At 47.5% G+C, this 25696-nt stretch overlaps 1 protein-coding gene across 4 annotated transcripts in view; it reads left to right on the plus strand.

The window, feature by feature from the left end:
- The window catches only part of MAP3K13 (mitogen-activated protein kinase kinase kinase 13), a 79891-nt gene that overhangs the window by 33373 nt on the left and 20822 nt on the right, over positions 1 to 25696 (plus strand). For 3 of the 4 annotated variants that reach the window (XM_051625918.1, XM_051625917.1, XM_051625920.1), the window contains exons 4-5: positions 18606 to 19180; positions 25398 to 25581. In XM_051625918.1, the coding sequence (XP_051481878.1) occupies positions 18679 to 19180; positions 25398 to 25581 (686 nt within the window). In that variant the 5' untranslated portion in view covers positions 18606 to 18678. Of the gene's footprint in view, positions 1 to 7535; positions 7602 to 18605; positions 19181 to 25397; positions 25582 to 25696 lie in introns of those variants that run through there. The other variant, XM_051625919.1, reaches the window with a different exon arrangement.

Here is a 25696-nt window from a genome sequence, read left to right on the forward strand (position 1 = left end):
GAACATTATTTTGTGACTATTTCCCTGAACAAATAGATCTGCTTTTCTCACAGGGCCTCTGCTGAGGGTTTCTGCAAATGATTTCTAGAGGGGGAAAAAAAACCCCAGCAAATAAACAGATTTTCCTCTCTCTAGTTGTATTACCCTACTCCTGCCTATCTGTGTCTAGGCAGACTTCCTGTTTGTTCATCCTCTCCTTGATCATTTTACAACCCATTGTCTGATTTCAGCCACATGTTAGAGGTGGAGGTTTTAAGATAACATCTCTGCAGGTTTTGTACAAACAGGTGGACAGCTTGGAAGGAGATAAACCTGAGTGCCCTCATGTACCCCTGGTGCAAGGAAGGGATGAGGCCCAAGTCATTGTCATTTCAGGTGGCAGAGAGTTCCCCCGTGGGGAGAGGACCTGAGGACCTTAGTTAGCAGCTTCCCCAGGCACAAGGGTGGTGTCTGTGTGCACATTCTGCTTCATGGGTGTCCTCTGTGCTTCCTGCCAACTGGCCACCATGACAGTAAATCAGCAAAGACCATTGTTCCCTTGCTGAGGGAACTGCCTTTTTAGCAGGATGGAAACACACTCTGATGTCTCTTATGTAGCGGTGCTTTCTTTCCCAGTGGAGTTCCAGAGCTCCTCCTTCTGTCTGAGGAGCTGGGCCATCTTCCTTCAGGAATATGAGCGTCTGCAAAGGTGGCCTTTTGAACTTCCCCAGCCTCATCAGTGCCTGTTGTTCACGTTGAAGTGGCCTTCTCCTAAACCTACACAGGCTTTTCTGCTGGTGAGGAACGTGAAGGGCAGCACTCACCTGGAAAGATCAGGCTTGCTGGGAAAACCACCCAGAAACTCCTTTAAAATGAATCCACACCAGCCTCGGGCTTCAACAAGGCAAGACAGAATGTGTTTTGTCTTGTCACTGTCTTTTAGTGCCTTTAGTGTCTTTTTTTTATTTGTTAGTTCTTGGAGTGTTGCTACAGGCAAGACAAGGTTAGAGGAAGGCATCATACAGCCTTGTGTAGTCCTACCTGTCAGATCTTGCAGAGCGTGCTCAGTCAAAAAAACAACTGGGAGCTGCAGAGAGGATGGTTTTGCTGTGAGAAGCCTCACTGTGGTCACAGAAGTTGGTAGCACTTTCATTTGAAGGCTGTACAGTGGTGGCACACGTGTCCCTGGGTGTGTTTGAATAGTTTTGGGCAGGTGCTTGATGCTGGGGGTAGCTTTCACCCAAGGCTTTGTGTATCTGTGAGTTTGTAGCCATCTCCAGGGCTCCGTTTTCAGTTTTTAAGGGACCTAAATGTCTCACTGTGGTTCACTAGTGATGGTTCTGATGGTTCTAATCCAGGAGCGTCCAAGCCTTGATCCAGGGATAGCTCTGTTGCCTGTGTAGCAGCAACTTGGTCACCAAGATGTACCCCCCAGCTTCATCCAACCCCACAGGCAGCCCCCAGCTGGTTGTGGGGCTCGTTGTCCAGCTGCAGGTGTGGAGCTGTGGTGGCCCAGCAGCTGCCACCAGAGCAGTGAGGCAGGAACAGGGTGGCTGTCCCTTTGTAGACAGACTCCCCCACAAAACAAGGCTTGTAGTTTGGGCCCCTGACTCCAGTTGCAACTCTCCTGCCCTCATGGCACTGGACAGGTCCCAGTCTGGGGCCTTTTCCCTTGCAGTGACCTCTTTTCTTTTGGTCACACTTCTCAGCTCATGGCTCTGGTCCTATTAAATTGCAGTCCCGTTCACCTGCCTTAGCAGGAAGGACTTCTCAGAGGACTTCTCACATCTGGGGAGATTCTGGTTAAAAGCCTGAAGATCTGATGCTTTAAGTATGATTTTTTTAATTTTTATTTCCCCTTCCTTCCTGTCCCCCACCCCACTGGTGAAGATTAGGACAATCAGAAGAGGACTGGATGCCTACAGGGTTGGGGTGGAGGATCAGAGATTTCACACATCTTAGTACCTGGCAATCAAATGTCCCTCTGGCCATTGTATCTACACAAATACTTACCTGGGCTTTCTCCTGGTTGAGAATCATTTACTGTTTCACTTCACCTGTCTGTTCCCTCAGGTAGAAAGTTTTCACAGTGGAGTCCCTCCTGTACCTCCAGGCGTGTGCTGAGTGGCTTTACAAACAGCCTTATTGATGTATAATTATGAAATGAGCACTTCCATCTCTTTTCTAATATTCTAATATTGTTGGTGAAATATGCTGCCAGAAGTCTGAGGCACTTGCTTTGATTTTCTGCCTCCCTGTGTCAATTCCAGGCCACCATCAGAGGTGGGACACTGAGATGAACAGGCTTGTGGTCCCAAGGAGCTGACCCATCCTTTTCAATCAAAGGTTGTAGTAGGATTTTTACCCATGACCAGTGTTAGGTTACCAAGGCCTAGAAATAGCAACCAGCTGCTCTTCTTGAGTATTGCCATAATATTGTTTTTCTCAGGCATCTGCAATTTTAGTCGTTTTCCAGTTTATTCAGATTGGAGGTCACAGGATTGGAGAACTTGTTAAATGATTATTTTAGAACTGGGCTCAAATTAATATGATGTGCCAACTTGAAATGTTATGCCTAGCAGATGCTGTGTGACATTCCTATTAGTTACTGATTGCCTTGGAAGTATTTAATTACCTTGTCTTCTTCAAAGATGGCAAACAGATATTTTTAAAATACTTCTACTTTTTCTTTTTGCACCCATTGCCACCAGTTTTGCCTGCTGTGTCCTAGCAGCCTGGTTACTCGTGTATCCTTTCAGAAAGCACAGAATCATAGAATCACAGACTGGTTTGGGTTGGAGGGGACCTTAAAGACCATCCAGATCCAACCCCCTGCATGGGCAGGGACACCTCCCACCAGCCCAGGCTGCTCCAAGCCCCATCCAACCTGCCCTTCAACACTGCCAGGGATGGGGCAGCCACAGCTTCCCTGGGCAACCTGGGCCAGGCTCTCTCCACCCTCACACTCCAGAATTCCCTCCTCATGTCTCACCTCAATCTCCCTCTGCCAGTTTTCATCCATCCCCCCTTGTCCTCTCCCTCCCTGCCCTTGTCCCAAGCCCCTCCCCAGCTTTCCTGGAGCCCCTTCAGGCACTGGAAGCTGCTCTCAGGTCTCCCTGGAGCCTTCTCTTCTCCAGGCTGAACACCCCAACTCTCCCAGCCTGTCTCCAGAGCAGAGCTGCTCCAGCCCTTGGATCATCTCTGTGGCCTCCTCTGGACTCTCTCCAGTAGGTCCACGTCTGTCTTGTGTTGGGGGCTCCAGAACTGGACACAATTCTCCAGGTGGGGTCTCCCCAGAGCAGAGCAGAGGGGACAATCCCCTCCCTGGCCCTGCTGCCCACGCTGCTGGTGACACAGCCCAGGACAGGGCTGGTTTCTGGGCTCCAGCACCTGGTGCCAAATCCTGTTAAGCTTCTCATTCACTATCACCCCCAAGTCCTCCTCCTCAGGGCTGTTTCTGATCCATTCTCCACCCAGCCTGTATCTGTGCTTGGCCTTGCTCCCACCCAGGTGCAGGATCCTGCGCTTGGCCGGGTTGAACTTCATGCAGTTTGCATGAGCCCACTTCTCAAACCTGTCAAGGTCCCTCTGGATGGCATCTCTTCCCTCCAGCTTGTCACCTCACCACACACTTGGATGTCATCAGCAAACTTGCTGAGTGCCACTGGCCATGTCACCAACAACGATATCAAAGAGCACTGGTCCCAGTACCAACCCTTGGGGAACACCACTGGTCACAGTTCTCCACTGGGACACCGAGCCATTGATCACTCTTTGAGTGCTGCTTCCTGTCAACTTTTCACCAGCATTTCCATGATCATTGATGAAATGTAGGGTTGTTTAATCTCTTAGGCCCTTGCTGTGCTTTGTACCTATTTTTTTTTTTTTGCCTATTTTCCCATTAGTGCTGAACCCAGCTTCTCTGTAGAATCATATTTGGGCTCCTGGTGCTTCCCAGAGTTCCCTGCTTTTCCCAGTGATTTTGTCTGAATGAGGAGGAGGAAAATAATTCCTCACCCTGGTTTCTAATGCTGTTATTTGTCTACCAGATAATTCTTGGAAGAGCCATCAATCTGAGGCCAGTGATGGATTTTTCTTTTCCATAATGTTTTCAGGTAGTTATCCTGCATTAAATTCAGGACCTTGGTGTTTGACAATTTGAACCTGAACTGTTGAGGCATAGATGAAATGGAGTGTTGATACACTGACCTAAGTCACCACGGAGAAGAACATCTTCAGCAGAGCTCTCTTCCTCTCCTGGAGTCTTCCTTGGATTTTGTTCCCATATATTTTCCCTGCTGGGTGTTTGTTTTTTTTTTAAATATCACTGCAATTAACCCTTGGAAACATCTGAAAATTCTTTTCCTTTCTATTTTTATTCTGACTTTTCTTGTTCTATAACAGTATTTCTCCTTTTCTTCCACTTCTTGCACTCCATGCACTGGTCCTTGCATGTGCTCCCCCTTCTAGTTCCTGAATTTATCCCTTTTTGCTTTAGGGTAAGAGAGTAAATTAACATTTCTGTTTCTGATTAAAATGCCAAGGAAACCTGGGAGCTGTTGGTTTCATCCCAGGGTGGTGAGGCTGGCTGTGGGGCAGCGTGTTGGGCTCTGGAGGGGAGGAGAAGACAGAGAGTCAGAGAAGGTCCAAGTCCTAAGTAACCTGGTGCAACTGGGTTTGAAATGGTGACACGAGCTGATCCCTCTGAAGCAGGGATGTCTCTCACTGTGCCTCCCTGCTTCTCCTTGGGTCCAATAGTGCTCAATCTGCATTGGATAGGAATCTCTTCCTTTGTCTTTTGTGACTTTTTAGCTCTTGAACAATAGATATTTCTTCAGCAAAATTCACCTGTGCTTTCTTTGATCTTGGGAGCAGGCAGCAAGAAATTTGCATTCATTTGAATTTTCTCTGGCCAGTTTTGTAAAGCTCAGTTCAAAAACAGTTGGAAATCAAGGCTCAGTTTATTGTGGCTGCTGTTGAATTCAGAGCATACTAATACATTCCTCTCCCTGCAACTCTTGGGTGGAGGGGTGATATCTAATGACACACTGTGGTACAACTAAGAGAGGACAATGTGCTGAGAAGCAGATGTAGAGTCTATTGACTGCCAAATTATTATTTTGCCTTAATAGAACTGGAGAAGAACTGGATAGAATCACAGAAGGGTCAGAGTTGAAAGGGACTTCTGGAAATCGAGTCCAACCCCTCCTGCCAGAGCAGGATCCCCCGGGGTGGGTCACACAGGAAGCCATCCAGGCAGGTCTTGAAAGTCTCCAGAGAAGGAGAGTCCACAACCTCCCTGGAAAGCCTGTCCCAGGGCTCCATAACCCTGATAGTAAAGAAGTGTTGAGGTGGAACTTCCTGTGTTCCATTTGTGTCTGTTGCCCCTTGTCCTCTCACAGGGCACCACTGAAAAGAAACTGATCCCTTCTTGACACCTCCCTTCAGATATTTGTAAACATTAGTTAGATCCCCCCTCAGGCTTCTCCTCTCCAGACTGAACAGCCCCGGGTCTCTCAGCCTTTCCTCATCAGGCAGGTGTTCCAGTCCCTTCATCATCCTTGTAGCCTCCCTTGGACTCTCTCCAGTAAATCCCTGTCCCTCTGGAACTGGGGAGCCCAGAACTGCACCCAACACTCCAGATGTGGTCTCACCAGAGCAGAGGGTGAGGAGAACCTCCCTTGACCTACTGGACCCTGGATGTACTGTCCTGGCTGTCCATTCCATGCTCCATGTCAAAGGGGCATCAATTACTGACTTAATGCATGCAAAACCTGACCTGTCTCCTCATGTAAGTATTTTTTTGTACTTACTTGTAAGTGCTGGCTCTGTAGGTGTGGCTGTGTTAGCCTCCAGGGAGCCTTTTGCATCCTGCCTTTCTCCTGCCCCCACACAAGCTGGGGTCAGTGCTGCTGGCTCACGTGGTGTCTGGTAGCACAAAATCCTTGATTTCTAAACCCAGGTCTGCACGGTTACACCCAGGGCTGGTTTATTTTGGGATGTTACCCAGTTTCTATAAGGAAAGGTGGGATTCTCTCTGATGCTCTCTAAAGATGGGCTCTGCCAGAGTAAGTTTTGGGACATCCTATTTAGGCATAATCACAGAATGGTGAAGGTTGGAAGGGACCTTAAAGATCATCAGGTTCCAGCTCCCTTGCTATGAGCAGGGACACCTCCCACCAGACCAGGCTGCACAAGCCTCATCCCACCTGGCCTTGAGAGACCTCCAGGGATGGGGCTTCCATAATCTTCCTGGGCCACCTGTTCCAGTGCCTTCCTACCCTCATGGTGAAGAATTTCTTCCTGATGTCTAACCTAAATCTCCCCTCTTTCAGTTTAAAACCATCACCCCTTGTCCTATCCCTGCTCTCTCTGGTTAAAAGGTAATTACTTGCTACTTGCTAGGAGAAGGGGTGGTGAAAATGTGGAAGTTCTGGCTCTTCATAATTTGGAAGCTACAAATTGTTGAAAAGTTTTAGAGACCAAACGGATGAATTCTGGAAAATCCTGAGATGAGCCTGCAGCCTGGGCTTTCCTTCAGACCTTGACCTTGACTCCTGGGTGTGCTCATCCCTCTGCTCCTTCCCTCCTATTTCAAAGATACGAAAATAAGGCAAAACCTGTGCTCTTCCCCTGTCCAGATCCAAGTTAATCGTAGCTGCTCCTGCAGACATTGCCATCTTTTTGGGCTCCAAAATAACTCCCTGTGTCCTCGCACCTGGTGTGCAGAAGGAAGTGTGTTCACTGGCAGGGAGCTGGTGGCAGGGTGGGGATGCTGGTGGGCTGGGACACGTGGGTGCTGTGCCCACCGTTGGTCACGTAGCCGCAGGTGTGAGGCTGTGTGTGCCCCGAGGCTTGTTTCTGGGTGTCCCTGACGTTGTGAGCTGGTCTGCCTGCTGTTGGGAGCGTTTGATGAGAGCTGAATGCAGGATTTTGTCAGTGCTCCTGTTTTTATTTTGGTGGTGCTTTTGCATCACTAATCAAATACAAGCCTCCTATTGTTCTCCCCGCAGCTTCCTTCCAGTCCGTGCTTACATTTAGTTATTTTAATAATCATACTCAGGGTTTGCAGTCCCGAAAGGAGCCAGAGAGATGCTAAACTCCTTTTCCGATGACTGAATCCAACTGATTCATGTAACAGATGGCTGTTATTTGAGATGCTGTTGTTACCCAAGCTGCACAGAGGGGCAGAAACTCTCCGGAGCGACGACTTGAAGGCATCGGAGGATGTCCCCTCCCGCCGAATGGCAGCACCGATGCCATTTTACCCGCCGGCTTCACTTCCCCCAGGAGCAAATAGTTTCCAGCAGCCTCTCCCTGCCTGGCACACGTCGGGCTCTGCGGTGCCCAGGTTTTGGTGGCAGCAGGAGGTGGGGGTGGCTGGGCTGCCCCCCTGCTCCATCCAGCCCCGTTTCAGTTCCATCCATTCATGAATCCGTGACGTCAGCACGCTGCTCTGCTCCTTTGCAGAGGCTGCAGGATCAAGGGGGTGGAATTTCCTTTTATTTTGCAAGACTTCCTTTTTTTTTTTTTTTTTTTGCCTTTTTTTTTTTTTTTTTTTTTTTGCCTTCCATCTTTTTAAAACAAGAAGATGGAGCATCACACAGGAAACCTTCATCCCTGTGAGTATTTCCAGGAAAATGCCTTTATATTCTGGTTTTTTAAGCCTGTGTGTTTGTGTGTGTGTGTGTTTCATGGTCAGTGTTACCCTTTCACCGTGTGTGTCAGAAGGACAGATGGATGTTGCATTTGTGATGTGGAGGGGCTGGGGGAAAAAAAATGATGCTGAGAGAAAAGAGGAAAGATGAAACCTTAATTTCTCCATCAGTGCATATAAATCTGAGAGCTGGCCTGTCCTTTTGCTTGTCGCTGTGCTAGACATTTTTCACTTGCAATTTTGCACGTTATCTTCTTGTGCCCCCCTTTTAAAGGGGAAGGGAATGGCAATGGAGAATGGGTATCTATAGAATATACAGGGAATGACAGAAGGATTACTAGAGAGGGCATAAAGAAGCAGAATTGTATTTTCTGCCTTCTAGGCAATTGTAATTTCTTGTTTCCTTGTGGGCTAATCAAACAATTCCCTGCTGTGTTGCAGTAATAAATAATTTAATTTAATTTTTGAGATGAAGAGATGTGTTTTTCTTTCTCTCAGCCAGGTAGGAATTTGTTCCTTTCTTATTAAAAACAGCAGTTTGAGCTGTCTCTGTTGTGCTGAATACATAATTTTCACCCCTCATTTTCCTAATAAATGAGGCAGCCAGGAGCAGTTAACGATACTGTTCACTGGGGCAAGATTTGTCATATCCTTGCTTACCTGAATGGAGCATGATGTCATGTTTTCTCCCAATGAAATGAGTGGAGCTGCTCTTTATTTTTGTTTTGGGGTGGTGGTTTAGGCACTGCAGTAGCTTAATCATATCAAGCCATATGTCTCTCAAGGAAATGGAAAAATGGGTATTTTAAGTCAATCTGGAGAAAGGTGACATCAGGCCCATGTGTTTGGATACACTGATTTTCTCTGTTCAGCAGCAGAAACAGAAGGAGTGTATTTTGATTGGTAATTTTGAGGTAGAAAATACAAAAATATTTGAAATAAAAAACAGGTGAGTGAAATGAGAGGGAAACTCAGTCAGTCTGGCTGACAAATATGAGCACTTTTCACAGTAGCTGCTGTGTGTGTAACCTTGGGTAGGATGACCTAGGATATCTTGGGATACCCTAGAACATGGAGGTGAAAGTTGTCACAGGTTGGCAAGTTTTTGTTACTATCCTTTTGGTTGTGTCCCCAAAGGTGTGTGGGGTTTTGTTTCTAGAGAGGGACAACCCTTTGAACCTCTGTTTCTGAAAGAGACTGTGAAAAAATAAATCACAATTTTGATGTAGTGGGGTTTTTTTTTGTTTGTTTGTTTGCTTTGCTTTAACACCAGTTTTGTTTCCTGTATTTCTGGCCTCCAGACTGATTCTCTGATCTAGAGTGGTCCTGTCACTCAGATTTGTCTTTGTCTCCTGCTGCCTGATGGTTAAATTTGTAGCTGGCATTCCTTTTGACCCCTCTGCCTGGAATTAGCAAGTAACTTCTAGCACAGAATATATGGCAGGGACTGTTCCCACTTCTCAGCTATACGTGAACTTGTGTTTAAAAATGTGGAAGTGGTTGGGTTTTTATTTTCCTGGCTGCATTACTAACCTTCCTCTTTTGTCCCCTATTGTAAAGAGCTGGTAAGTGGCTTATCTCCAGTGGATCAGAAAATTGAGTGGTGATTTATTTGAAAGTCTCTTCATAGATTCACTTCACAATTAGTAGTTATTCAGGTGTGGCTCTGCCCGAAGCAGAGGCAGGATAAGAAGGATTTTCCAGTATTTCTGGTTTTCTTAGGACTCTTTTTTACAGCAAATGTGAGATGGTGACTGATTAGGCTGGAGTTGATGGTATCTGGTACCTGTTCCAGGCTTTCTGCAGTTGAGATGTATGGAGTGGGTTCCCAATAACAGGATTTCTCCAAAAGGAAGAGTCTTTATTTAAAGCTTTCACAGGTAGAAATGAAAAGTCTGACATGGATGGTGTGAGCAGATGTACAATCAGTGCAGGTTTCTCTTCAGCTCTGGTCCCTGGGGTCAGGGTAGGCAGGGGAAGGTGCCCGAGTCCTGCATGGAGCACTTCAGCCAAGCTTTCACCTGAGATCCCATGTTTGGAGGAAGACAGCAGCAGACTTGCTGCTTCTACCACTTCCAGTGAGTTTCTCAGCCATAACTGAACCAGACTGAGTCAAATGTTATGTTTGCATCTGCAGAAGAGGCTGGAGCTCTCAGGGGTTGGGCACTTCAGCACATCCTCACCGGTTGATGGGACTTTTTCTAATCCCTCCCTGGCAAATATGCCCCACAAAGGGGCTCTGGGCAGCACCAGCAGGCTGCTGGTTTGTGACAGTGCAGCAAACCACTCTTGCTTCTGGGGAGGAGGGAGTAAAAATCTCACCTAAAACACGTGCTGCTTTGGATTGGATAGCAAGTTGGCAGCTGTGGCAGAAATACCAAGGTGGGCCAGGAGCTGAAACCCTGTGTGTACTTACTCCCACCCCTATCAATACTCATCGTGCATTTTGACCTCTGGCCTTTTCCCTGTTTGCAACTTGGACCGAGAAGGCAGTTGTTGTTGGGCAACAATTGGGTGTAGGCCAGAGTGAAGAAGAGATTTTTCTGTGTAAAGTACATGGGGTTTATAGTCCTCTGGTGACCTTGGAAGCATTTGTGCTGTTTCTTCTGGAGCAGTCACCAGCTCAGCGTTGAGAGGTGCTGGGAGGGAAGGGGGGATAAAGTCCTGGTGGGTGTGGGTGGGAGGCTGGGCTTTTTCCAGCACAGTGGGCTTGAGGAATGGAGGTCTCTCTGGGTGGTCATTTTCTTCATTCCTAGGATGTTTGTCCTTTTTTGTCCCCAGCCAGATACTCTAGTACTTTCTAGAGGACAGCAAAATCAGTAATGCAGCTGTACAGCTGGGGCTTTTCTGCTGAAGCACAGAAAATCACTGTCCTGATGTGCCTGAGGAGATGCTCAAGTGTTGGTTTATCAACTGTAGCCAAAAAGTGATCTAGTAGGGATGGAGCAAGGGGCTGGGTGCTGCTTTGGAAGGTGTGTGCAGGGTGTGAGAAGGCAGGTCCCATCTCAGGCCTCTTCAGCCCCTGCCTGTGTTGTGTTTGCTGTCTGGATTGTGTTACCACCTCGTAAAGCTCTGGTGGCCTGAGAACAGGATCACACCTCTCAGATGCTGCTGGAGCCCCTGACCCTGTGTCGGTTAATACAGGCTTAATAGAGGCTCCTGAGCAAGTCATTGTGCTTGCTTCTCTGCCAAGGAGTAATCCTCTTTGCTCCTCGGAGTGTTGTGGTGCTTACTGAACACAACTCAGTGCAACTGTCCCTCCTCATCGGCGAGATCTGCCAGCTGCATTTCAGGTGTCCCCTTCCCAGCTGGGGCACCTGCTCTGGTGCTGATCGAGCATTGCAGTAATTTTTGTACGTTCAGGAATAGTTGTTTAGTTCCTTTAATAGTGGCTTTGAAAAGTCTGAGAAGTTTATGTGTCTAGCCTTGACATGGCAGATGTGCTTTGCAAGTACTGAATAATTCATACCTACTACAAAAACATAAACAGGCGCGTGAGTGAGTTTACCTGAGACCAGCCTGATGCCTCAGATGAGTTAGAGTTTGATTCATGCGCTGGATTCCTCAATAGCTCTTTGGTATTGATCTTCATCCTCGAAGATCTTTCAGACATTAATTAATCTTAACACTACTCCTTGGAGGAAAATACAATGTTTCAGTTCTGTAAGTGGAGAAAATTACCAGATACTGTTCGTTGGTGGTGCTGGAACATTTTAATGGCTTCACGTGACAATGTCAACTAGACTGTAATGTGTCTGTGAGCTTAACTTGGAGATTTTCCTTGGTTTTGTAGTTTTTAAATGTGTTCATTTAAATCCTTTGATCTTCTACTATTATTTAGTAATATGGCGTGGATCTTTAATGAGGTAAGAGAAAAGTGCAGAATTCTGAGGGATGCGAAAAGGAGAGAGAAGAGTCTACAGTCTGTGGCTGGGTTTTAAGAGTTGTTTCATGCTATGAAGGCAGCTGGAAAGATGAAAGAGAAGAGTGTAACTTAAGGTCATTTCTAAATTTTTATCTAAGACAGATTCCAGTAGTAATTCCGTAGTATAAAAGGCTAATGAGTGTTTAGTCTGTCGTTGATACAGCTAAATGTTTCACAGTGGTACTGATGAGCCTGTGATGGAGGGGGTCACTGGCCAGTCAGATGTCAGAACATGGTGTGTGGAACTTGTAGGGATCAGTGGTCAGTCAGATGTCAGAACATGGTGTGTGGAACTGCTGGTGTTTAATGTCTGCACGTAGCTCAAGACACATAGACAACCAGAGTGAGGGAAACCAGAAGGAGCAAAGGGGCATACAAAGTTAAAACTTATTTTTGTGATGTGAGATTCTTGTCACACTGTGGTACAAGGTGGTGCTTGGCTTGTTACCCCTACGCCTGCCCCCCAAAGGCAGGTGGCTGGTGGATTATCCTGATGGATTATCCTTTCTCCAGAAGCCCAGGACCTCGGTTCAGGAGCACAGAGAAGGGCTGCTTTGCAACAGAGAGGTGGTGTACCAAAATCCTGCAGGGAATGTAAGAATCATTATGCAACATCACTCATTTCCTGTGGCATCAGATTATGCAATTTCTGAGCAGAAGAATGCAAAGCCCTGGAAGAACACAGTAGCATTTTAGCAGATCCAAAAATACCTTCTACAGGATAGAGGAAGCATTTGTGTGTGTGGTGCTGGAAACATGCCCTTATGTAAGCTGCTTATTTCCCCAACTGTGCCCTGCAAAGCTGGCAGGTGAAGCAGGGCCCCAGCTCCTCCATGGAACCAGCTGCAGAGAATCATAGAATCCCAGACTGGTTTGGGTTGGAAGAGACCTTAAAGATCATCCAGATCCAACCCCCCTGCTTGAGTAGGGACACCTCCCACTAGACCAGGTTGCTCAGGTCTCCCTGAGTACAGGGTGCATTGGCTTTTTGTCTGCCTGGTTTGCAAAGATCATAGGGGGTGGGTTTTTTTGGCTTTGTTTGTTCCTCATGCCAAAAAAAGAGGTGGATGCTTGATTGCTTTTTCCAAATCAAGCACTGCTTTTCCATCCCCTACAAATGTGTGACCTTATGTTGAAGGAGTTCCTAGTTACATGTTTGTATAGCATTTGTGGAGGTAGAAATTCATTCCTATGCTGAGAGCCAGTGCAGATGAACAGATTTCTTGTGGGGATAAGTCAGTGCAGTTCTTCTAAGGTGAAGTAATGCCTTGGGAATCTATTTAATTTCTTTGCAGGAGTCAAGAGCATGCCAGAAAAGGGGATCTTGTTGATATAGTCTGTTGGGATTTTGGCAAGAATACTTACCAGAGACTCTTAAAGAAATTAAACAGCTGTAAAATAACAGGGGTGTGCATCTTGAAGACAAATGATCGGTTAAATTATATGAAATAAGAGTAGGGATAGCCAGTAATGTTGAAATATTTTTCTCTAAAATGAGTTGTCACACGGCTCTGCTTTGGAGCTTGTGCTACTCATACTCTTTCCACCTTTTCTTCCCTTATCCAGATCATTTAGGAATATCCTGAAGCAAGAGCATTTAGGCTGTGAGACTCCAGGAGTCAGGTGCTCAGGGTAAAAACCATGTGAGCCAATTGCAGAGAGTACTGGAAGGCTCTTGTGGACTTGGATGATAAAATACCAGCCAAATTTGGTGCTGATTAAACATGATTTAATCTTAACATCCTGTCCATAGGAATTAGGCTCTGACCTAGCTTTTACTGCTCAAGAATGAGATCTTAAGGGTATAAGAGACCCATGGAAGCTAGCTCAGCATCCTGAGGCACACTTAGACCCCAGATAGTGTTAGAGGAATAGTTAGGAAAGCAACCAAGAACAAAAATGATCATTATGCCTTTGTACATTCCTGTGGTGTGCCCACCTGGGAGGTTCTGTCTGTGCTCTTACTGCCCCAGCTCTGAGGTGATACAGGAGAAATGGAGAAGCTGTAGGGAGGTGATCAAAGATAGAGAATGAATGAGAAGGTACAGTGGGAATCTTTAGACTTGGGAAAAGATGTTGGAGTGGAGGATGAGATAGTTAATAAAACACAGATGGCATTAAGAAGGTAAGTAGGGTTCAGGTCTCACTGAAACTGAGCAGCTAGTTGTTCAAAGAAAGGAATTAGATGAGAAACACAAAGCCAAGACTAGTTGGTGTTACCTTACACACCATACAGTTAAGCTGCCAGGCTCCTTGCCAGAGCACAGCAGTTGCCAAACTGTTCTGGTTAAAAAAATTCTTTGACACATTTGCAGAAGGAAAATACTTTGTGGGCTATAGAATAGAAAACTGTCCCTGTGTGCTGCTGGTGGCCAACAGCCCTGAGCTGCAGGCCCTGCGGGACCACGCTGGGCACTGCTGGGGTTTCACTGCCTGCAGATACTTCCCTTGGGTTTTGGAGGTAGGAAAGGGGATGGATGAACCTGCCATTCCAGTGTGCTGTGGTTTCTTCTTATGCTGGAGTCCAGGTGCTGCATATTTCTACTCTGATGGGCTGAGCTGGAATATAGAAGGTGCACAGCAGGCCTCCAGCTGGCTCTGTGCACAGAGCTTGAGTTCAGCCATTATGGATGTTTCTTGGCTGGTGTACTGGGCTATTTTTGTCATTGTCAGAAAGGATTCAGACCAGAAAGCTAGACAGAGTTCTGCTTCTCCCTGATACAGCAACAGACAAAAGTATATCACAACTGTAAAATCACTTTTGCTGAAAATGATGTGTCCTTGGTTTAGGATAGACTGAATATATTGGATAAAGGCTGATTTAAACTGCTAGACAAATGTGTTCAAGCTTCTGTTGTGGTAACATGGACATAGTTACATGTCTGTGGTCTCATGTGCTGAGTGCTGATGGTCATGGGAAAATATTCAGTTAACACTTTAGAATCATGATAATTGTCAACACCAAGCAGTTGCTGCCAGGTAGCTCAGGTGATGGTTATGGTGTCTGCAAAAGTTAGCTGTCTTATGTTGAAGTGGCATTCAAATTACTTCCTGGAAAGGAATTCATAGTGCATATTCCAGTCAGTATTCTGCAGTAGGTGCAGAAGTAGTGTAGTGTTAATCTGACAACCAGGAAGGGCAGGGTAGAGCACAATGAAGCCAGTTAGGACACTCCAGTTTCCCCAGATAAATCTGCTGGTTTCATGCAGAGTGAGGGTACATGTGCTCAGAGCTCTTGCAGGGCAGTCAGAAAATCTCAAGTGGGTCAGATCAAGAATTTTTAACTGTTTTATCAGTTCTGTTTTGACAATGTGATAATTGTAATATTTTTTTAAAAGTCTGGATTGTGGCTGAGTATTCATGCAGGTGTGAGATGGGAAGTATGTTGGGATTCTGTGTGTGATTCCTTGCAGGAGCAGTGTGTCTGGGGGAAGAGCTTGATTGCTTTTGCCTTGAGCTGCTCCATAGTTAAAGATTTGCCCATAACACGAACCAGGCTGCACCCAGTTCATGTGGTCTAGTTTAACAGTGTAGTTGCTTTTTTGAAAACCTAATGAAAGAGCTTTTTTTCTCTCTCCGGTAGAAGGGAAAGAAAGGCAGAGCAATTCTGATCAAAGCTTCAGGTTAGGTTCATTTGCAATCCCTCCCTCTGAATAATGTGACTTAAGAAACCCCAAACCAAAACAAAACCCCTGAAAACAAAGAGGTTGCATTTTGATGATGTGTAACTCATTCTCTATTAATAAATTTGTGTTCAAAACATCTATGTCAAACACTGTATCTTTCTAGTAATGTAAAACCATGAAAGTGCAGCATAAGAGGAGTATCTGATCCACTCATACAGCATTTTCCTCATCAGGAGACCAGGAAAAGAAAAAGCTTGTTGGAGTCCTGTGTAATAAATCCATGTGATTTCAAACCCCAAAGGTCAGAAGTGACAGGCAAAGCTCTGGTGCTTGCCAGCTCAGCAGCTCTCAGTGTTCCTGAGCTGGAGTTGTGCAGTCTGGAAGGTCAAGAGATGGGAGAGGACTGTGTGCCAACCTGTTGTAAAAATTCTGTGTTGAAATGAAGAGATAACCACAAGGAGCATTAGAACTCAGCTGCAAGATGTGTAGCAAGATAACTATATGTTATAAGCATGTTTTTGCATTTCTGTTAGATTCTGAAATGTTTTAAAGTATAGTCCCATGCCAAGAGTATTGCACTAGTCTGGAGATGATGGACAAGGGGGAATGGATGAAAACTGGAAGAGGGAGTTTTAGGTGAGACATGAGGAGGGAATTCTTTGCTGTGAGGGTGGTGAGAGCCTGGCCCAGGTTGCCCAGGGAAGCTGTGGCTGCCCCAGCCCTGGCAGTGTTGAAGGGCAGGTTGGATGGGGCTTGGAGCAGCCTGGGCTGGTGGGAGGTGTCCCTGCCCATGCAGGGGGTTGGGACTGGATGATCTTTAGGGTCCCTTCCAACCCAAACCATTTTGTGATTCTATGATAGGATTCTATGAAAATTAGTCCTGGATGAAAGTGATTTGTGGTACTGGGTCCATGCTCCTGAATCAGCAGCTTTTCTCCTGACTAGTGTTTCCAGGAGCAAACACAGTATTGGGCAACGTGAGAGCATCCTTGTGATCACTGATTCACCCTCTCTGGTGCTGATTTGGGTAAACTGTCACTTTTCCAGTAGTTTTGAACTGCAGTTCAGGCTGTCTGATGTGTTGAGGTGCAGTCTCACTCTTCACTTTGTGCCTTTTTTCTCTGGGTAGGGTGGGATTTTGCCTGGAAAAATGCTTTGCCTGGAAATGGAGTCATTTACAAGAAGTTGTGAGCATACAAAATTACACTGAGCTTCTAATTTCTTTGCAGACTTTAATTTGTTAGCTGCAGAGTGCATGAGCTCATCAAAATAGTTTGAATCAGAGGATCTGCCTCGAAGGCTGCTTTTGCAGCAGCACTTTGTGAAATCAGAGTGTCTTAAATATGCACTCAGTCCTCCCCCACACACTGAGCTTTCAGCTTCTGACTTGAAGAGTGCTCCAGCAGAAGCATCACTGGGACAGACCCACAGAATCATCCTGGTTGGAAAGGACCTTGAAGATCATCAAGTCCAACCATAACCTAAATCCCCCTGCCATATAACCTGATCTACCTGTTCAGTGCTTAAATCATGTCCCTAAGCACTGTATCTGTATTTCTTTCCAATACTTCCAGGGATGGTGCCTCTACCACCTCCCTGGGCAGCCTGTTCCACTGTCCAGCCACTAGAAACAGAATCCCCCTTGACTATGCTCTGCATGGTGAAAGTTGAGGAGGCACATACAGATCAGAAACATCCCAGCTGGCAAACAGTTTCTATATAATGAAACTTTAAACTTTAAAGGCAGTTTTTCTTTGCATTGAATGATACTGAGATGTCCTGTCTTGGGAAGAGTTCAACAGCACCAATCTTGGCTGTATCTTTTTTGGTACTTTGACCAAAAGAATAGGGGAGACCTGATGATAAAGCTTTGAAGAGTGCTCTTCACCCCATGTTTGAAGAGATGGCAAGGTCAAGGACAGCCTGATTTGTCTGTGTTAAATCAAATTGGGTAAGGGAGGAGGTTGCACATAGCAGAAGTTACTGTAATGTATGATAATTTAAAAAATTCATTTCCCCAACAAGTCAGCAGTGATGCAGTGTGGCAGAACCTGCCTTCTGCTCCTCACCAATGTATCTGGACAACCTCAAGTTGGCTTGGTCTGGAGTTGTTTTAAAATAAATGCTGTGTCTCATGCTCTCAAAACAATGAGTTCACCAACCCTCTGAAAAATCAGGCTGCTTGTGTAAGTCCCTAAATAAGGCTGGATCATGCCAGTTGGAAAAGGGTTTTGTAACTTTGCATGTCTCCTCTGCCCAGGAGGCAGACACAGGGCCATGCAGGGTGGCAGGGCACTGTGATAAAAGGCTGCCTTTCTCTGGAGACAGCCAGCTCTTGGAGAAGGCCATTAGATCTGGTCAGACATCATGTCCCCAGGTCTGGGAGGTGGTTCTTGGGTTACCAAAGCTGTGGCTGAGCTGGGTGGTGGTCGCAGGCAGGAGGGAGGCTGCACCTGGTAACTTCCAGAGGTCCTTTCCAGCCCATGAGCCTGTGATCCTGTGGTCAGCCTACAGTGCAGCACAGAACATGGACACCACTTACCTAAGCTTCATCTTTTTGTTGGGACACAGCCAGGAGGTTCTCAGTAGTTCCCAGGGACAGGACGAGGGGCAATGGGCACAAGCTGGAACGTGGGAAGTTCCATTGAAATATGAGGAGAAACTTCTTCCCTGTGAGGGTGACAGAGCCCTGGGACAGGCTGCCCAGGGAGGGTGTGGAGTCTCCTTCTCTGGAGACATTCCAGCCCCTGGATGCAGAACTGTGGGATGTGCTCTAGGTGATCCTATTTCAGTGGGAGAGCTGGGCTAGATGATCTCTAGAGGTCCCTTCCAGCTCCAGCAATGCTGTGATGCTGTGCCCTGCACTGCCTGCTGTGGTGAGCCCTGGTTGCCATGGGAGGCTGCAGGGCAAATAATTCCAGAGTCCAAGGGAGCTGAGGGGCAGGGCTGTGAGGAGCCATCAGCAGCATAAGGTGCAAGTCTTGTAGTGCCTCAGAAGCAGGGTGGAAGGGAGATTCTTGACTTTCCAAGCAATACTGAGACATCCACCTAGGATTCTGTGATGATCTTCAGAGGTCCCTTCCAACCTCTATGATTCTATGAGATGCTATAGTAACCAAGAAGAGACAGCTCTTTGCTGCTAAGAGTCTTTCACAGGTTTTGACCTTCAGGCTTTTGTTTAAAACTTGGGGTGTTTGTTTACTGGGCAATTCCTGCAGTAGGTCACCAAGGGTGCCGTGGGAGGGGAGTTTCGGTTGGAATAATTTATTTGCTTCTTTTAGGGCAGTAATTATTTACTAAGTATCAGGAGTTGTCTGGAATATGCCTAGTTAATTATCAGCTCACCTCTGTGAAAGTGCACGTAGTGAAGAATACTTACACAAAAATTTGAAAGTTGTTCTTTTTCCTCTCATTTCAGGTCCTGGGTCCACGTGTCACATCTGAACTTTGTTGTCCTCGTTCTCTGAACACCACCTCAGACCATCTCCTTGATGCACACTCACGGCATCATGGCCAGCACTCAGGAGCGCCTGAGCTTGTCTTCCTCTCCAAACTCAGTCAGCAAAGCTCTCTGTGAAGACAAAGACTTCAGTAGGTTACAGGAGGAGCCTGCACCTACAGGAACCCACCCGTCCCCTGAGCTCCTAGAGGATGTCCATGAGAAGGGCTCTCTGCAGGCAGACCTCATCGAGAACATGAGCAGCCCGGTGACGGCGGCCGTGCTGACCAGCATCAGCGAGGACTCCAGGGACCAGTTTGAGAACAGTGTGCTGCAGCTGAGGGAGCAGGACGAGCCCGAGACACCCATTCCTCAGGGCAACAGGAGCACAGTGGATGGAGAGAGCAATGGTGGGGCAGAGGAGGTGAAAGTCCAGTTCAACAGGTCGGGCAGCGGGAGCGGTGGGTTCCTCGAGGGGCTTTTCGGTTGCCTGAGGCCCGTGTGGAACATCATAGGCAAGGCTTACTCTACAGACTACAAGCTGCAGCAGCAAGGTGAGGAGGGGAGCAAACCTTTATTGCCTCTGGGGGAATGTGTGAAGGTGAGGAGAGCAACCTTGGGCTTTTTCCCAGCTTCCCATGTGGCCATTTTTTGGTCTCGTGCAGTGGAGACAAACACATCATTTTGTAGCAAAAGCAGCTTGTGATGGTGTTGAAATAAATTGCCTGCTCTGCCCAAGGCCTTGGACTGCTGTGACATGGCCTGAATCTGAACCAAGTATTCGGGTAAGGGAGGATCAGAAGCATGATCATGAGCCAACAATGTGCCCTTGTGGCCAAGAAGGCCAATGGATCCTGGGGTGTGTTAGAAAGGGGGTGGTTAGTTGGTCAAGGGAGGTTCTCCTCCCCCTCTGTTCTGCCTTGGTGAGGCCACATCTGGAATGTTGTGTCCAGTTCTGGGCCCCTCAGTTCAGGAAGGACAGGGAACTGCTTGAGAGAGCCCAGGGCAGAGCCACAGAGATGATGAAGGGAGAGGAACATCTCCCTGATGAGGAAAGGCTGAGGGAGCTGGGTCTCTTGAGCTTGGAGGAGACTGAGGGGTGACCTCATCAGTGTTTACAAATATGTTCAGGGCAGTGTCAGGAGGACAGAGCCAGGTTCTTCTCAGTGATGTCCAGTGACAGGACAAGGGGCAATAGGTGCAAACTGGAGCACAGGAGGTTCCAAGTAAACGTGAGGAAAACTTCTTTCCTGTGAGAGTGACAGAGCCCTGGGACAGGCTGCCGAGAGAGGCTGTGGAGTCTCCTTCTTTGGAGATATTCCAAACCCACCTGGACACGTTCCTGTGTGACCTACTCTAGGTGACCCTGCTCTAGCAGGGGGTTGGACTGGATGATCTTTTGAGGTCCCTTCCAACCCCCAACATTCTGTGATTCTGTGATCAGAAAGAATTCTGTTGAATGCAGGGATTGTACCAGTGACTCCATTGCTGCAGGGTTTTCAGGCTAAGTGAAGAACATAGGCAGAGGTATTGTCATCATGCCAGAAGAAGAACATTGACATTAAATTCGTGTGTGTGTGTGAAAGCTGTCACCAGTTGACCACCAAGTAGAAGTATTGCTTCCCTATGGGCATATTGCACAAACTTTTATGTCTTCGTTCAGGAATAATTTTACTCATAAAAATTTCACTCAGTACTTATCCTTCCAGATATATATCCTTTAATGTTCATAACTTTTCATTTAGATGTAGATTTGTGTGTGTTTGAGTATAAATAGATGTATATATTTTAAAATTAAATATATAAATGTAAAATATGTAGCTTGGGGATAAGTAACAGTCACATACATATATATTTAGGGGCTACTAAAAGCTGAAGAGCAGAGTATGCTCTGCCTTTGGTGTGTAATTGCTCCCCTAGCACAGGGGGAGGGAGGTGGCAGATGGGAAGAGAACAAGCTGTCACTAGAATCAGGAGCAGAAATGGTTGAGGCTTAATGAACATGGGAACAGCCTGGCCACCCTGGGGTAGGAGTCTCCTGTGTTGCTGTGATCATGACTTGGTATTCACCAAATGGGTTTTTGGCCCGGACAAATTACAGAAGCTGTGGTCAGAAAACCCAGCTGAGTGGTTCATATCTAAACCTCAGAGTTGTGCTGGGGAACAGCTCCTAGTGTGAGGGAGCAGAGCTCGTAAATAACACATTGGGTGAATCTGCCTTGCAATAAACTTACTCCTCCTTCCTGGAGCTCATAGAACCATAGAATGGTTTGGGTTGGAGGGGACCTTAAAGATCATCCAGATCCAACCCCCTGCATGGGCAGGGACACCTCCCACCAGCCCAGGCTGCTCCAAGCCCCATCCAACCTGCCCTTCAACACTGCCAGGGATGGGGCAGCCACAGCTTCCCTGGGCAACCTGGGCCAGGCTCTCCCCACCCTCACACTCCAGAATTTCCTCCTCATGTCTCACCTCAATCTCCCCTCCTCAAGTTTTCATCCATCCCCCCTTGTCCTCTCCCTCCCTGCCCTTGTCCCAAGGCCCTCCCCAGCTTTCCTGGGGCCCCTTCAGGCACTAGAAGGCCACTGATGTCTCTCCATGGCCTTCCCATCATTGTTTCCAGTTCCTGACTCTGAGCAGGGAGCTTCACCTCTCCACTGTGGAGTGGCAGGAGCCTCCTGAGCAGCAGCCTCTTGTCTGTCAGACCTGTCTGCTCAGCAAGAGTTCCCTTGTTTTGAAATCCTTTGGCAAAGTTGGTTCTGAGTTTTGTCTGCGTGTGTGTTGGTGTGTTTGCTCAAGATGTGGAGTCAGAGGTGGGGAGTTTTGGAAGAGACTGGGGAGCCTCCCTTGTGGAGGAGAACAAGCTTTGGAGCAGCAGTATGCCATTCCAAGGAGACACAGTGTCAGTGTGTCTGGGTTACTCTGCTGTGGGTTGGGTGCTCAGCGAGTTTTTAAGTTGAGCTGAAACTTCCCAAGGGAAGGGCACAGGTGTGCAGTTCCATCAGCTGCTTCCAGCAGGTCCCTGGCAGCTCTGGTGGGAAACTTAGGAGGTACCTGGGTCCTCAATTGGGAAGCTTCAGAAGCTACCTGGGAGCTCAGGTGGGAAGCTTCAGGAGCTACCTGGCAGCTCAGGTGGGAAGCCTCAGGAGCTACCTTCAAGGCCAAGCACTCATATTTTGCATGTAATTGGGACAGCAGATGCATTGGAGACCAGTTTAATGTAGGCTGTGATGGCCCCTAGGGGACACTTTCTTTTGTGTGAAAGTCACTAATAAAAAAATGGAAGCACTAACTAATGAAAATGAGCAGCTGAGAACGTTGCTGTGTTTGAGGGGTGCACGCAGAGCTCCTCATACACACAGAAGCCTCTTGCTGCTCTCAGTGTCATGAGCACGTTCAGAGCCAGGGATTCATGGACACTTCACAGTTTGCCATTGGCATCAGGCCCTTCCTGAAAGGGCAGTTTGGAAAAAGCCACAGATGTGGGAAGGCTGAAGATTAATTGGGATCTGCTGTATGTGGCCTCTGTGGTTTAGCTGCATATTCAATGTCTTCACTGCCATAAACGAGAGCGAAAAGATTTAAAAAAAAAAAACCCAACCCCCTTCTTTTTCTCCTCTGGAGCTGATCTGATGGTAGTAGTATGGGGTCTAGTATCCCAGGATAAATCTTTTTAAACTGCTTTTGCTAAAACCAGAGGATTTTGTCAGAATATTCATGTTCTGTTTTCCAGATGATCTCATTCTTGCTTCTTGCCACCAGAAGGATCTCCTACCTGTGCATTTCATTAGCTACATACAAGCCAGCAGTTCAGGAACTGACACCTGGGGTTGCTTTTATTTTTGCTGCCTTTTAGCAGGAGTGCAGAGGACACCAGGCTGGTGTTTGTGCAAGTGGAGAAGCCAGGCTGAGGAAATGTGTCTGGCCCTTCTAGCAGTAGAGAGAGGCTTGTGGTGGCCTTTGCTTCCCCCGGGATGAGCATATTTACAGCTTTGGGCAGGTGCCACAGAGCTGAGCAAATGGTCTTTCCCCTCTTCATGACGCAGCTGCTTTAAGCCAGAGGAGTGTTTGGTTGCTGATGTGGGAACACTCCTTGGTGTCGGGCAGGATCAACAGCTGGGGTGGGGGTCTGGTGTGGTCCTGCACGCCTGGGGCACTCCACATTGCCAACAGATGTTGCCTGGACCTTTTTGCCACCCACTGGCATCCCTGCTCACCCATTTTGGGTCTTCTTCAGGCAACTGCTCCTCTGCTATGAGCACAAGTTGCCCAAACACTGGTGGTGTGATGTGGTTGCATATATAAGCAGGTCTCATGTCCATGTTGCCTGCAGAGGCTTGGCTTGGTGAGTGGAGGAAAAGGTAAGAACAGCTTCTACAGGATTCCCCGTTATCTTCTGGCTGAAATTACTCCTTGGGTTTCCTTCTCAGCATCTGAGATGGTCCTCAGGAAGTGTGTGTTTCTGTGCTTCCCTGAGGACCTGTGCTGGGCAGAGCTTTGCTCAGCTGGGAGGTGCTGCAGGGTGGTCTGCTGGTTGACCAAGCAGTGCCAGTTGCTGTTGTTCAACCTGCTGCCTGCTTGGTGAATAGTCATTCCTGCAGGGAACTTCTGCTTTTGTCTTGTTCAGTGGCTGCCAGCTGATCATCTGAGCCTTAAGTATTTTGGGTTTGACCTGTAAAATCAGTCCTGGGTATGTTTTCCCAGCTGTTTTCCTTGACATCTGAAGGTTGTTGGTGAGTGCTTTCAGGGAGATACACTTAGTTCTTTAATTTGCATCTACCAGTTAATCCCTTTGGGTCACTGGGACTCTAGCACTTCATAGTCAGACTTGTTTGGGTTTTCTACAGACTCATGAGGCTTCAGAACCATTTCCTTTGGATTAAGAATCTGTCTTCAGGAGTTGCTTTCACCTTCCTCTTCACAGCTTAGGTGTTTATTGTCATCTTGCACATTTTTGTGTAAACCTGAAGAACAAGGTGCTTTACGAAGTGTGCTTGAGTTTGTGGGGTTTTTGGCCCCTCTGGCTCTGTGAGCCAGAGATGCTTCTTGTCACAGTGCCAGTGCTGGTGAGCTGCCAGCTCTGGCTAAAATAGATGGACCCAATGGCTCAGGCTGCTCCTGAGCCTGCATTTCTTCCCCATGGGAAGCAGATACCCATCATTGTACTCAAATGATTCTTAATCACCTTAGAAACGCGCAGCCTTGCGCAATTCCTGCTGCTGTTACGCTTTAATTTATTTAGGAGAAGTATCCCACAGGTTCCTTTCGGCCCAGAAGAGTCTGGAATAAAAACTGCCCCATGCTGGTATGAAATACCCCACCTGGCTTCTGCTGGAAGCCATGAAGCCTGGCCAGTCTCCAGGGTTGTTTAGCTGAGCAACGTTCACAGAGATCTTGAGCAAGGCTGGCAGAACAGTTGTCTTGATTAGCGTGTCCCATCCCTGGCAGTGTCCAAGGGCAGGTTGGATGGGGCTTGGAGCAACCTGGGCTGGTGGGAGGTGTCACTGCCCATGCAGGAGGTTGGATCTGGATGATTTCTAAGGTCCCTTCCAACCCAAACCATGCCATGATTGTGTGGTGCCTGGAGCACAGCCCGTTGGTAGGACTGGCTCTGTGTCTGACTCTGGCAGGAGTGGTTTGAGGGAAGCATGTGCATCAGGATCAGGCCAGGGACAGTTTGGGTGTGTAAGTCCCTTCAGTGGTGACACTATCTAAAATGAACACTTTATCATAGTCCCAGCTGCTGCCCTGGGATCTCCCCAGTGGCTCAGGGACTGGCTGGGAAAGGTCATGTCTTTGTAGTGACCCAAAACAGGGATCCGTGCAGGCACAACTTCCTTGGAGTGCAGAAATCCCTGGGTTACTTCTTGGTTTTGCTGCTAAATAATTTATTCTTGAAAGTTATGGAGCTATTGAGTTACAGGAAACAAATGATTGCCTGCCTTTTATCTTGCTGTTTGTGGGATGTTAAGGTAATTTCAAGGTGACTTGGAGACAACTGTCTTGAAACAGTTTATACGGTGCTTCTGGACACGGGGTGTCCCTGCAAGGTGCACGTGGGTACCTAAGAGGGTCCCTTAAGTTGTTCTTTCTTTGCCTGTTTGGAGCTGACACATGCAGTGTTGGTGTGGGAAAGACCTGTGTGTGACTGGGGGTGGTGGTTCATGTACTTTGTGTTGGGTAACTTGGTGAGTGCTGCTCTGTATTTTACAACCTGCCACCTCTGATTTTTCTTTTTGTTTCCTATTTTTGCCTTGTTCCATGGGGGGCAGCCCCTCCATTTGTTGGTTTTTTTTTTTTGGGTCACTTGTCAATGCTCCAAGATTTTTTTTTTCTCATCTGTGCTTTTCAATGGAGTCATGGACTTCATCAGAGGTACCATCATGGTTCAGTTTTGGAGTCCAGGGCCTGCTCCCTATTTCCAGTGTCCCTGGGGTGTCACACTGCTGCCTGCCACATCAGAGCAGCTCACAAGTGGTTCTTGGTGGTGGCGAGATCTGAAGAAGCAGCTGGGAGGATGGGAAGGAACAGGCTGGAGGTGGCTTGTGATGGGGGAGAGGAGCTGGATGAAAGGAGCTCTGGGGCTGAGCTTGTGCTCCCTGTGCCTCAGCTGCGCCCATCCTGGGAGGAGATGCCATCTGCCACCTCCAGGAGAGTCCACATCGAGATGCAGCAGGGGAGGTGGCAGGGGCTGTCCTGGTGTGAGCTCACGGCAGAGCGTTTCCATGGTCTTGCTCTCTTACCTTATCCCCTTTCCTTGCCTGTGCCTAGACACCTGGGAGGTCCCGTTCGAGGAGATCTCGGAGCTGCAGTGGCTGGGCAGCGGGGCGCAGGGAGCCGTCTTCCTGGGCAAGTTCCGGGCCGAGGAGGTGGCCATCAAGAAAGTGAGAGACCAGAACGAAACAGATATCAAGCACCTGAGGAAACTCAAACATCCGAACATCATTGCGTTCAAGTAGGTTGTGCAACCTGGCAGAAACATCCCCTTAGCCAGGGAAGAGCTGTTTCCATCGGCCAGGTTCTTAAAATCCAAGGACTAAGTTGTCTGTGGGACAGGATGGGTGGTCGTC

Source organism: Apus apus, chromosome 8 (genome assembly GCF_020740795.1).
Source record: "Apus apus isolate bApuApu2 chromosome 8, bApuApu2.pri.cur, whole genome shotgun sequence".
In the NCBI taxonomy this organism is placed as follows: domain Eukaryota; kingdom Metazoa; phylum Chordata; class Aves; order Apodiformes; family Apodidae; genus Apus; species Apus apus.